The sequence below is a fragment of the Dryobates pubescens genome, chromosome 13 (genome assembly GCF_014839835.1).
Source record: "Dryobates pubescens isolate bDryPub1 chromosome 13, bDryPub1.pri, whole genome shotgun sequence".
NCBI lineage: Eukaryota > Metazoa > Chordata > Aves > Piciformes > Picidae > Dryobates > Dryobates pubescens.
This window is the reverse complement of record NC_071624.1, coordinates 31,757,139-31,769,562: the sequence shown is the minus strand read 5'-3', so window position 1 is coordinate 31,769,562 and position 12,424 is coordinate 31,757,139. Positions and strand designations below refer to the sequence as shown.

Genomic DNA, 12,424 nt, shown 5'->3' with positions numbered 1-12,424 from the left:
TGCTCAGAGCTGGGACACACACAAGTGCTTGGACAGCAAAGCCTCGGTGCAGGGAGTGAGGGACCAGGGACATGCAGAGCCTGGTGTCCTGTCTCACACAGAGGCCAGCAGCAGGTAATCCAGAGGAAGCTGTCCACAGCAGCCTGGGCTGGACCTGAGTGCTGAGCCTGGGGGGAGTTGTTTAGGAACCTGGCAGAACGTGGGCCCTGCAGCCTGGGACTGCCAGGTTCTGCTCAGCACAGCTCCACTGAGCACCGAGGGTGGAACAGAGGGGAAAGGCCTCCCCAGCCACGGACACACCACCCACAGGGTACCTCCCCACCAAGCCTGGGTGCTTTCTCACCCAGCCTGGGATTCTGAGGGTGCAGAGCAAGCAAGGCAACAGAGCTGGTCCTGCTGCTTCTGAATGACCTCTGCTCCCTGGGACTGCCCCTGGCTCACAGACCACATCAGTCCCTACAGTTCCCACACATCACATTTCCTCCAACCTTCAGCTTTGGTCCAGTGCCTGCACAGCTCCATCCAGAGCCACACCAGGCCTGCTGCAGGGTGTCCAAGAGCCTGGGTGGAGGAGGCCAGCCAGGAGTGGCCACAGAGACCTGCAGTGTGAGCTTCAGGGAGGGCAGCCTGGCTCCACATCTGCTGCCCAGGGGGACAAGGAGGGGAACTTCAAACCTTACAGACCTCAGCAGCTCAACACTCAGCTGCAGCCACAGCCCCAGCACACCTGGTGAGAGCACCCAGCACTGCCCAGCACCGACAGCAGATCAAGCTCCAGCACCAGGGCTGCGCCTCCAGGCTCTGGGGAAGGCACCCTGTGAAACTCAGCCCCCTGGAAGGATTTCACATCCAGAGAGCACTTTTCCCATGGCTGCCTGAGACTCAGATCCACAGTTCTGTGGTCTTAGGTTGAAGGTTGGACTCGATGACCTTCAGAGGTCTCTTCCAACCCAAACAATTCCATGGCTCTCACTTGACTGCAGCTCCTTGCAGCCCCGAGGCAGGAGGCTGAGGGAGCTCAAGACCTCCCTGACCCCAAACGTGAGGCTGCTCAAAGAGGAGCCCAGGGGCTGCATGCAGCAATTCTGCCCCCTCAGGTATTTAGAGAAAGCAGAATTACCAACATTTCCTTAAAGGAAGAAGTGGGGCAGGGTGGCAAAACCCCTCAGCAGGCATCCCCTGGTGTTTACATAAACCTCAGCTCCCAGTGGCTTCAGATGGGTTCAGCTGAGCACCATGAAGGGCTAATAAATAAAAGCCCTTTGTCTGCAGTTCTCCTGCTCCACTTTGCTGCCTGGTTTGCTGCCAGGGGCAAGGAGGCACAGGGAAATTCAACCCCCAGTGCCCTGCTGACTAATCCTGCTCCCTACCTGCCTGCTGGGCCACGCAGCCAGCCCCGGGGTGACACAGGCAGCTGGCCTCTGGGGGAAGGGGACGGAGCTGGTGCCAGCCCCCCGTGGCCACGTGCCAGGCAAGGACCACAGGAGTGCCACCCAGATGTAAAGCTGCATGGTGCCAAGCAGGAGGCCAGCAGTCAGTTACTGGAAGCTCCTGGCCCTGCTCAAGGGCTGGTGAGGACAGCAGAGCCTGCCCCTGCTGCAGCACAGCATCACAGCACTGTCAGGGCTGGAAGGGAGCTCAAGGCTCAGCCAGTTCCTGCCATGGGCAGGGACACCTCACACCGCAGCAGGCTGCTCACAGCCACCTCCAGCCTGGCTGCAAACACCTCCAGGCAGGAGGCTTCCACCACCTCCCTGGGCAGCCTGTGCCAGGCTCTCACCACCCTCCTGGGGAAGAATTTCTGCCCTCCTGCACCAGCAGAGGGGAGGACCTGGCCAGGAGACCTGCAGCTGGGGCCTGCACTGATGGCAAAGCTTCTTCAGTGCCCCAGCAGCAGCCAGCAGTGAAACTCCTGGGAGTCATTTTCATTCATCAGGGAAGCCCAGAGCAGAGGGGAGGGAGAGTCCAACCCTGCACTGCTGATCACAAATATTTATGGAGATGTCTCTGCAAAGCAGGTGCAGCCCTGGGGCTGCTGACAAGCTGCCAACAAAGCCTTTGGTGCTGCAAATCTTGAGCTCCCTTGAGCTGAAGTTTATTCCAAGGATTTCTGTACCTTTTTTTAGCCAAAATGTGACACCAGTGAGCCACTGTCCCCTGTGCCTGGCCAGAGACAAAAAGGAACCTGGCAAGCGAGCCCTCCTGCCCAGGAGGGGCCTGAGAGGTCTCTAAGCCACCTCTCCCTACCACACACACACTGCTTCAGGACAGAAACACCTCCTCTGAGCTATGAGCTGTGCCCTGCTCACTTTGCACTCCCACCTTGCAAACAGGCTGAAGCCATGCTTCCAAGAGCCCCCCAGGGCTCTGGGGGGGGTGCTGTGAAAGAAGTCCTTCACAGACACAACAAGTGGTAAGCAGTGCAGCTGTGCCCATCCTACCACATTCAGAGCACTCAGGACATGAGCTCCTGGGAGCCCCCTCTGTAGAAGCCACACAAGGGCATTTTCCTGGGCTCAGGGCTCAGCTGGGCACCAAGCTGGGGGCAGTGTCCATGCACTCCTGACACCTCCATCACAGAGACCCCGGACCGAACAAACCAAGGCAGCAAACCAGCCCCCCCAGGGGGTCACACCACAACCCAAGCACGAGGGGAGAAGGAACCTCACACCCTGCCCACACCCCACCCCACCTGCCTAAGGGCCACATGGCAAGGGCAGGGGCCTCAGCTCCCGTGCCAGCCATGCCAGCACCCAGCGACAGAGGCCAAGCCCAGCGGCACGGAGCGGCAGCCCTCGCCACGGGAGGACACAGAACCAGCGCTCCTGGCTGCTGGGCTGGTGCTATTTTAGGGCCCTGATGGTCCAGGAGTACACAGTGCCAGGCACTCTTCACTTTGTTACCTAATCATCTGTCAGGTTTAAATTTACCTCCTTGCTTCAGCCTGGCCTGGCCGTGCCAGCGGCCCGGAGGTGTGAGCGCTGCCAGCCGAGGCGGCCGCGGAGCAGGCAGCCCCACACGTGCCCAGGGCACGTCACTGAGCCTCCTGCCTGAGCTGTGCTGCAGGAGCAGGGCTCCCAGCTCTGCAGTGCCCTTTGCAAGGCTCCTGCTGCGTGCTAGGGACACCATCAGCGCTCGGGAGGTCATCGACGTGCCCTGCGCCGCAGAGACCTCGCCTCGCACGCCGCCAGGGCCCACCCCAGCTCGGGCTCAACCCCGTGAGCAGGCAGGCACCGGCACTGCAGGGCAGGGGGGATCCTCTGAACGCTCTGAAGCACTTCCCTGAATCACTCAGTGCCTCTGGCAGCTTGCCCTGCACACCAAGAACAGCTGAGAGAACCTGGATTTCACCCATGCCAGTCCGAGGGCAGCGCGGCCACCCCGGGAGCCACCCCGGGAGCCACCCCGGGAGCCACCCCCGGAGCCACCCCTGGGTCACCCCAGGAAAGGCTGGGGAAAGCCTGCAGGTATTTTCCACTGGTGTGCTTGGAGAGGGGGATGGCCGTGTCGAGGGGCAGGCAGGCTGCAGCCTGAGGGCTGGTTTCTGTTTCTGCAGGCTCTGGCAGGGAGAGTGGGGAGAGGGAAGATAAGAACCGAGTCAGCAGTTCTGGAGGCCAGCAGCGCTCAGCCCCAGCCAGGCCACCTCTGACTCAGAGCTCAGGCTGCTGACACAAGAGGCTGCGCCAGCAAAAGCCACTGGAGCCTGCCAAGGGCCTGCCAACAGGCTGGAGGACTGAGACCCCTCTGAACCTGGGACCCCTCCCCCTGAGCCCCCTCTCGGCTGCAGCTGGCAATGGCACAGCAGCAGCCCAGCTCCTCTCTCCAGCTTGGCCGAAGCCACTTTGCTGGGTGTCCGCTTCGCCCCAGCGCCTCTCCCCAGAGCCCAGGGGGCTGCCAGGTGTGCTGCACCCCCTCAGCAGGGAGCCCTGGGGAAGAGCTGGCTGCGAGGCACCCCAGGGCTCACCCACAGCTGCTCAGCTGGGTGCTGTGTCCAGATCCCAGCCTGCCACCAAAGCATCCCTTCCTCCTTCCTGCGAGCAGGGCCCCAAGCCCTGCATCCTCAGGGACTGCAGTGCCTCTGGAGGGCCTGCTGCTCACACAGGACACGGACATGTGTCACAAGAAGGCATCAGAAGCTTGTGACAGGCTGCAGAGTGAGAGCTGAGTTCAGCCCTCGTGGGATTTCAGTTTCAGGGGTTCAGAGACCTGCCCTACCTGCCACTGTCTCTGCTGAGCCATCTGCTGCACCAGCAGCCCTCACACTCTTCACACCTTACCTGCAGGCAGTGTCATCACTCACCATTAACAACCAAAACCACCTGAATCTCCATTTTCTCAGCCAGAGGATGATGACACATCACATCCTATCAGCAAGAGCACAGGAAAATCAGCCTTCACATGAAGCCTCCCTCCCTGGCACCAACCCTTGCAGACCAGAAGTGTGTCCAGCACAATGGCCTTGTCTGCAGCTCCTAGAAACCAAAGCCACCTCAGTATCCAAACCTGAAGTCACTGGAGATGCTCCTCCTGCCTGACAAAACCTAGGCAGCAGACAGGCTTGGTGTGGAGACAGATGGCTTTCAAGGCAGAGTATTTCCCCTCAACAGAACCATGGCAGCTCCTGGAATGCAGGAAGGGAGGTGGGAGAGACCCTCAAGAAATCCTGCTGCTTTCTCCCAAGCCCCAGAGAAGGACAGACCACAACTGAACCCCTGGCAGACATCCCTCAGAGCAGCAGCTCCTCAAAGCTCTCTGGCTAATTTACACAGTGCTTTGGTTTGCTGTGGCAGTGCTTAACTGAAACCCTGAACCAGCTCCAGAGTCATTGTAGTTACAGCTAACTGGTAGTGGACAGAAGAAAGGCAGAGCCAGGATGCAGCAGAGCTGCAACGCAAAAGAAAACAGATCAAGAGTGCTGATGGAAGGGAAGCCACTGTGGACAGCCCTGTGTACACACACAGACCACCCCAGTGCCTCTGAGGTGCCAAGGACACCATGAGCTGTGGCACCAGCGCTTGGCAGGCTGGGCTGAGGTAGAACCTCGCTGTGGAGCTCAGAAAAAGCACAGGGAAGCTCTGCCCCTGGCAGAGGGAGCAGGCACCACTGACCACTGCCTCTGCTCCATCATCTAGAGGAGATGGTGCCTCAGAGCTTTCCCCTGGGGCAGTGGCATTCTCAAGGAGCAGGGAGGCAAGGTGGTGTGTCCTGAGAAGCCACTGCTTGCACATGGAGCAGCTTCTGGCTGGCAGCTCAGAGCAAGAAGCTCTCCCTCCCTTCTGGCCTGGGTCAGTGTGGCACACTCAGCCTGCAGCAGCATGGCAACTGTTGATACACTTGGGTTGGAAAACAATGATAACCATGGGCTGACTTCATCAAGCATATCACAAACCAACCATGCACTGCCCACACAACACACAGCCCAGCCACTGATGTGCCCACAGCAGAGACTCCCACACCCCAGGCCCCCACTGCCCCTAAGCAGGTCTCAGGATGCTGCAGACTTGCACTCAGAGAACTGTCAGGGCTGGAAGGGACCTCAAGGCTCAGCCAGTTCCAGCTCCCCTGCCATGGGCAGGGACACCTCACACCACAGCAGGTTGCTCACAGCCACCTCCAGCCTGGCTGCAAACACCTCCAGGGATGAGGCTTCCACCACCTCCCTGGGCAGCCTGTGCCAGGCTCTCACCACCCTCATGGGGAACAACTTCTTCCTAACATCCAATCTGGATCTCCCCACTTCCAGTTTTGCTCCACCCCCCCCAGTCCTGTCCCTCCCTGACACCCTCTGAAGTCCCTCCCCAAACTTCTCTGAGTCAGACACACACTGCTGGGGCCTCACAGCAAGGGCAGGTGAAAGGAGTTCATGTCACAGGCTGAGTCATGGCACAGCCAGGCCTGTGCTCCATGACCAGCCTGTCAGGTGAGCACATTTGCTCAGCACCAGCTCAGGAAACGTTCCTCCCTCCCTGTGACAAGAGCAGGAGCCCTGTGCTGCACCTTCACTGCAGGGCTGAGCCAGGGGCTGTCTGCACAGGCTGCTCCCACCTGCCAGCTCTCTTCTCAAAGGAACAAGTGGAAATGTGCAGGTGACCCTTCAGAGTCCCACCTCCATCCTTGAGAAAGGGAAGCAGGTAAGAACCCGAGGGCCTCTGCCCATCAAAGCACAATGCAGGTGCTGCATAAGCAGCTTCCCTCCATCACCTGAACTGGCTGCAGCAGGGCAGCTATCCCTGGCACCCCTGAGCCCACACAGACACTGCCCTCAGCCACGCAGCAAGGCTCTTCCAAAGTCAACCTCTAGCCACGGAGCCAACGTGCCGGTGCCCCAAGAGCAGGGTCCTGGAGCAGGCCACGTGTTACAGCATGCCCAGGGCTCTGCCCACCCTCCCAGCAACAGCCTGGCACCTACAGCATCCTCTGCAGGCACTGAAGGTGCTGTCCTCAGCAGAAACACCTGGTCTGGTCTTTGTTCACCTGGCTTCCTGCACGAGAGCTCAATCTACAGCACACCTGAAAACACAGCGTGGCCTCAGCAGCAGGACCCTGCCAGCACCCTGCCCCAGGGAGTGAGTGCTTTGTGCTCCAGTGGCAAAACCTGGGGTCCTCTGAGCTGCAGAAGGACCCAGAGGTGGGTCTGGAGACTTCCCAAGCACTGCTGGCAAGCTGGATGGGGGTGTGAAGGAGAGAGAATACAGAATGGGACCAGAATTTCACACCCTGGACATGGAATTGAGACAGACCTGGCCACAGGAGGTGGTTCTGAGCACTGTAAAGACTGAGTGCCACAAGGCACCACTGAGAGGATCAGAGCTCTCCTCCACTTCAAAGGAGAAGGCACTGTTCTGATGTTTGTGCAGCTTTGCCAGGTTTCAGGAGGTTCAGTATTTCATGGACAAAATTCACCTGATGTGCCCCACAGTGCACAGGAAGGCAGCACTGGGGCTGAGGAAGGCAGGCTGCCAAGGTCCAGCCCTGTGACACAGTGCTGCTCCCAAACCAGGAGCTAAGTCACTTGGGAGCACCAGGGGGGACGAACTGTGCAGCCACCAGCAGGTGTGGCAGGCCTGATCTGCTGCAGCCACTCTGACTCCCACACCTGAGAGAGAGCTGCTCCTCTTCCTCACCCACCAGCAGGAGGTGGGAGCCCTGCAGCCAAAGGAGAGCTTTCTGGTCAGCTCACACCTCGTGGTCGAACCTGTGCCCTTCAGATGCGTGCCACAACTGGCAGCTGGATGAGATGGGAAGAGACCAGGACTGAACTTACTGTTCAGGTCACCACCCAAGCTTGCTGGCAAGGCTCAGCAAAAGGAAAGGCCTCCAACCTGAGTGAGCAGCATCAAGCAAAGCAGGCAGCACAAACCCAGGGGGTCCTGCATGGGTATCCAGGGGGAACACTGCAGGAAAGCACAGAGCAGTTCCTTGCAGTTATAAAGATGTTTGTTGGCTTGGAGCATGAAGCATTCCTGGATTAGTCTGAACTCAGAAAGAAATCAGCCACCCCCCAGCCCGTGTCAAAGGCCTCTGGAGTTTGCAAGCAAGAGGCAGAGACAGGCCCTGGCTGTGGGTTTGTGTCTGTGCACACAGCCCCTGCATGGAGAGGGAGGCTGAGCAGCAGCACCGCTGTGAAGCAGATGTGGCCGGAGGAGCAGAGGAATGCTGCAAACCCCTGACTCCCAAGCCCCCCAGGAGCTCTCCAGGACGTGGCCAGCGTGGTGCACGTCCAGGGTGTGCCTCCTGTTGTTTGCATTCCAGGGCCTGGATATTGCAAGGGAGAGAGGCAAAACATCGACTCTCCTCCTCGCCTCCCCCGGGCCTGTTGGGGCTTTTGTTCCCCCCACACACAGATAACGAGATCCAAACACCACTGCCACCACTATCACCATTTACATAACATTTCTGACGGCGTGGAGTGGCTCTGCCGGGTGCTGGAGCAGGAGGAGGGTGAGGAGGCAAACCGCTGCAGTTTCACTTTCGTTAGGTCTCTGCATGTCCACGGCGCAGCCGCAGCCACCTGGGAGAAGCTGCCCCTGAGGCCATGGAGCCCAGCACAGAGAGGGCAGCAGAACCAACCATCCCCAGGGGATCAGACTGGGACATGCAACAAGCACACGAGCAGAAGAGCCTCCAGAAAGTGCTATTTCAGATCAGTAAACAGCAGAAATGTTGATGCTGTGGAGGTGTCACCAGGGTGAGGATTCCTCGGCGTGTCTGAGGAGCTGCTCCGACTCTGCCTCTTGGCTGCAGCTCGTCTGCTCCCAGGTGAGTGGCTCAGGAGCTAAGAGCCAGCCCCCTGTGCTGTGTCCTTCCCAATTCTCCCAGCACCTCAACAACAAACAGCACAACTCAACAACTCCACAGCAGCAGTCTCCTTCCCCCAGCAGGGTCCCAGTCACGGGCACCCCAGGGTGCTAGACTCCACCCAGCTGGTGCTCTCTGGGTGCATCTCAAGCCGAGGGACTCAGACTCTGAACCGTTCCGGCGTGGCACATGGCAACATTCAACAGGCTTTGGGGCAAACACCTTGCAAACCCAGCTTGGAACTGCGCTGCAGGCAGTGCCTGATCACCCAGGGACAGGAGTGGCACCGCTGGGTGGGAGCTGATGGCTCCACACCAAAGCCTGGGGCAGCCTGTGGTGGGTCAAGGTGGCTGCAGCCCAGCCATGCAGGCAGACCCAACGAGCATCACAGCCAGCTCCACACAGCAGCAACGGCCCTCAGACAGCTGTGGGCACAGAACAAGCCCTGCTCTGGTGCTAAATTAAGGCAGGCAAAGCCTGCATGGTTTAATTTTCCACTGGTGGAGGAGGCTGAGGGAGCAGCAAAGCCACATTCACACCTGCCCGGGCAGAGGCCTCAGCTGAGCTGGGCGAGGAGGACATGCTGCAGCTCCTGGCAGGCTTGAAAGCATCTGGACACCAGGTGTGTGCCGAGGGAAGCCAGCAGCTGGATGCACACAGCAGGACACAGCTCCCACCTCCAGTGCTGCCACACCTGCAGCCCAGTGAAACGTGGCACCACGGGGGAGCAAGGACACCGCCACCCCCACGCCTGCACCCCTGCCCTTCTCCTGGTGCCTCAGGGGCTCCAGTGTCATGCACAGCACCAAGCAGCGTGTGGAAGGAGAGGGTAGGTGCTGGGACAGCTGCTGGGGTGGATGTTGATCTCACAGCTTTGCAGACACTGCTTTCCTCCCCAAAGGATGCGATTTCATTTCAGGTTAGTCTGTGGAGCTCTCCCAGCAGCTCTACCCTGAGCTGCTCCCTAAGCCTGAGATCATTCCAGCTGCACCCCAGCATCTTAGCAACCACAAAAAGAAGCACAAAGCAGTGACAAGGAGCTGCTGGCCTGACCTCCTGACAAGTCCAAGGAGAATGTGCAGATCCAACCGGTGTCTGCATTCAGGGAATCCTTCTTCATCTCCTCCTTTCAGAAGGCTCTCCTCAGTCACACACCATGGAAGGAGACAGTCCTCCACCACCTCAGTCCAGCTGGGCAGTGGCCCCAAAGCCTGCAGGCAGGCAGTGAGTGGCTGTGTCCCACAGGCTGCATCTCCACGTGCAGTGCTGCAGTGCTCCGTGGCACCAGGAATCCCCACCAAGGGCCCAGCCACACCTTGATCCCCTTCCCTCCCACAGCCTCTCTGCTCTCTTTTCTCCCTACTTTTCCCTTCTATGCTCCATGTCCTTCCTCAGACAGTGTGATGAACATCTGGATGAGAGGAAACTCCAGAGGGACTCCAGGCACCCCAGAGCAGGTTCCCATCCTGCTCTCCCACCTGAGGCCAGGCACTCTGCAGCACCTTTCTACCCAGCAGCCTTGAACCAGCTTCATTTTACATTTCTGATGCTGTTCCCAGACTGGGTTGATCTTGAGGCCAGACTGGACCCCCAGAGTCACACGGTGCAATGCAGGTCGTGGAGCTTCTCTGAACACATTTGGAGGAGGAGGAGGAGACTGACAAGGGAAGGAAACCAATCCAGAATGTTTTAGCCTTTCCCAGGCATTCTCTGCCACTTCTCTGCTTGTGCTCCCCCCTGTCACCCCAAGTTCAGGCAATGGCCTCCTCCCTCTGATGCCACTCCTGTCCCTGGTGCTCCTGATTTCCCTGAAGTAGCCACATCTGCACTGAAGCTGCTGCTCCAGCAGCCAGTTCAGCCCTGACACGCCTGCTGCAGCAGCACAGCAACGGTGTGGACCACAGCAGGGCTCCGAGCACCCAGCCAGGCCCTGGGCTGGGTGCTGTGCAGGCTCACCCAGGCTGCCCCTTCCTGGAGCAGGCTTTGGAACCAGGCAGCATCTCCACACTTCCCTGCCTGCTGCTCCTTAGAACTAGGAACCCCTCCCCGTTGTTTTCTGGTGCATTGCCTTGGCCATGCCCCACTGAAGCATCAGTTCTGTCTGCAGAGGTTACCCAACATGATGGGACTGGGTTGCTTCTGCCTCTCCTCTGCCTCTCACAGCTGGCACCTGTAGGTATGCCAGGGCCTGACTTGTTGCATCCATTTACAAACCTCTCCCAGAGCGGGGAACAGCCAGATGCCGACTGAGACCTTGGCTAGCAGCAGCAGATCTGAGGAACAGCCCTGCTGAACATCGCTTCCCCCGAGTGTAACCTCTGCCGGACCCCAAGCACCGGCACCGTCTGTGCCCACAGAGCTGCAGCACTAAGAGCCAGGGAGCAGGGCTGAGGAGGTGCCCAAGCTCTCAGGGGGTGAACGCAGGAGCTCTGCCACCGCCCTGCGCGGGGCTGCGGGGACAGCGGCGCCAGGGCCCGGCTGGGACGAGGGGAGCTGCACCCTGCAGACCCTTTCTGCGCCTGGCTCCGAAGGCCGCTGCCCGTCCGCTCCCAGCGCCGGTCCCCGCCGTGACTCATCACCGACACAATGGCGAGGCGGCCGCGGCCCGGCGCGCACACAAAGCGCTGCCCCCGCCGCAGGTACGCGCTGCTGTCACCGGCAGAATGCCGCAGCCCGGCCCCATCGCCGCCGGCACGGCACGGAACAACCGGATCACACCGGCCCCGCGGCACCGGCAGCGGAGCCGTTCTTCAGGAACCGTGAGCCGCCTACGGTCGCACGGCCGAGCCCCGGCGTTGTCCTGCGACAGCCAGCCCCCGAGGGAAGCAGGAGCCCGGAGAAGGGCAGGCGGCACGCAGCCGCAACGGGGAGCGGAGCGGGGGCAGCGCAGCAGGGCGGGAGCTGCGAGAGCCGCAAGGGCCCGGCGGAACGGGGCGATCCCCGCGGGGCTTCCCCGGCCCCGCCGATCTCCCCCAACCCCGGGGCGGGCACGGAAGCCGCAGCCCCGCGGCGGGGCCGCAGCGGAGAGCGGCGCAGGTCAGCGCCGGCCGGGCCGGGGCTCCCCGGGGCTCCCGACGGGACGGGGCGGGGCTCCCCGCGCGCGGGCCGCGAGGGCGGGGCGGGGCCGCGCGCACGTGGTGGCGGGCGGCGCCTGCAGCGTCACGCGGCGCGGCCCCGCCCCTGCCCCGCCGGCGGCGCGGGGACACGCAGCGCGCGCGGCGGCGGCGCGCCCGCGGGAGGGGCGGGGGCGGCCGGAGCCCCCCGGCGCGGCCCCGGGGACCGGGGCTGGGGGCCGCTCAGAACGCCCCCACCCGCAGGCTGTCCCCGCCGAGGCGGTGTCGCGCTGTCCTCTCGTCCCCCGTTCCAACCACCGCCCCCCCTCCTTCAGCGCCCTGTCACTTCCCCGCGCCGCGGCAACCACCCGCCGCGGGTTTTCCCTGCCGCCAACGCCCCCGGGCGGGCCCCGGCGGCAGCGCCTCGCAACGGCAGCGCCGCGTCTCCCCGCGGTGCCTGCCCGGTCCGACCCGCCCGGCGCCGACCCAGGCCCCCTGCCCACGCCGCCTCGGCCGGTCGCCGGCGGGCTGTCAGGCGGCGGCCCCGGCGCGGCGCGGCCGGCCCCTTACCACGTGCGGTCTGCTGCTGCTGTGCCTGCCACTCCAGGAACCGCGCCGCCTCCAGCAGCGTCTCGATGCTCATGGCGCGGGCCCCGGCCGCCGCCGCTGCCGCCTCCCCGGTAGCGCGGGCCCGGCCGCAGGCGCCGCGCCGCCCCGCGGCTCGCCCCGACGGCAGCAGCGCTGGCGACAAGATGGCGGGCGGCAACAGAAACACAACAGGCGGGCGCTGGCGCGGCCCCGCTACTACGCGGCGGGCGGCTGCAAGACGCGGCGCGGAGCTGCCGGGCGCCGCCCGGACGGGACGGGGCGGGACGGGACGAGGAGGCCGGCTCGGCTCGCCGTGAGGCGGGGGCGGCTCGACGGCTCCGCTGCCGCGCGTGGTGGCGGCGGCTGGCGGCTCGCCCTGGGGCGGGTTGTTGGACGCGGGCAGGGCGGCGGGGGCGGGCGGGGCCTGGCCGGGCCGGCGGCGCCGGGATCCGGCCGCCGGGTTTTGCGGGCGGCCCTCCCCCCGC

General features: G+C 62.3%; 1 protein-coding gene across 1 annotated transcript in view; it reads right to left on the bottom strand.

Annotated features, from left to right (window-relative positions):
• The window catches only part of MNT (MAX network transcriptional repressor), a 39,737-nt gene extending 27,649 nt beyond the window's left edge, over positions 1 to 12,088 (bottom strand). Inside the window, exon 1 of the mRNA XM_054166890.1 lies at positions 11,922 to 12,088. Within this exon, the coding sequence (XP_054022865.1) occupies positions 11,922 to 11,994 (73 nt within the window). The 5' untranslated portion in view covers positions 11,995 to 12,088. The remainder of the gene's footprint in view (positions 1 to 11,921) is intronic.
• Between the last annotated feature and the right edge of the window lie 336 nt (positions 12,089 to 12,424).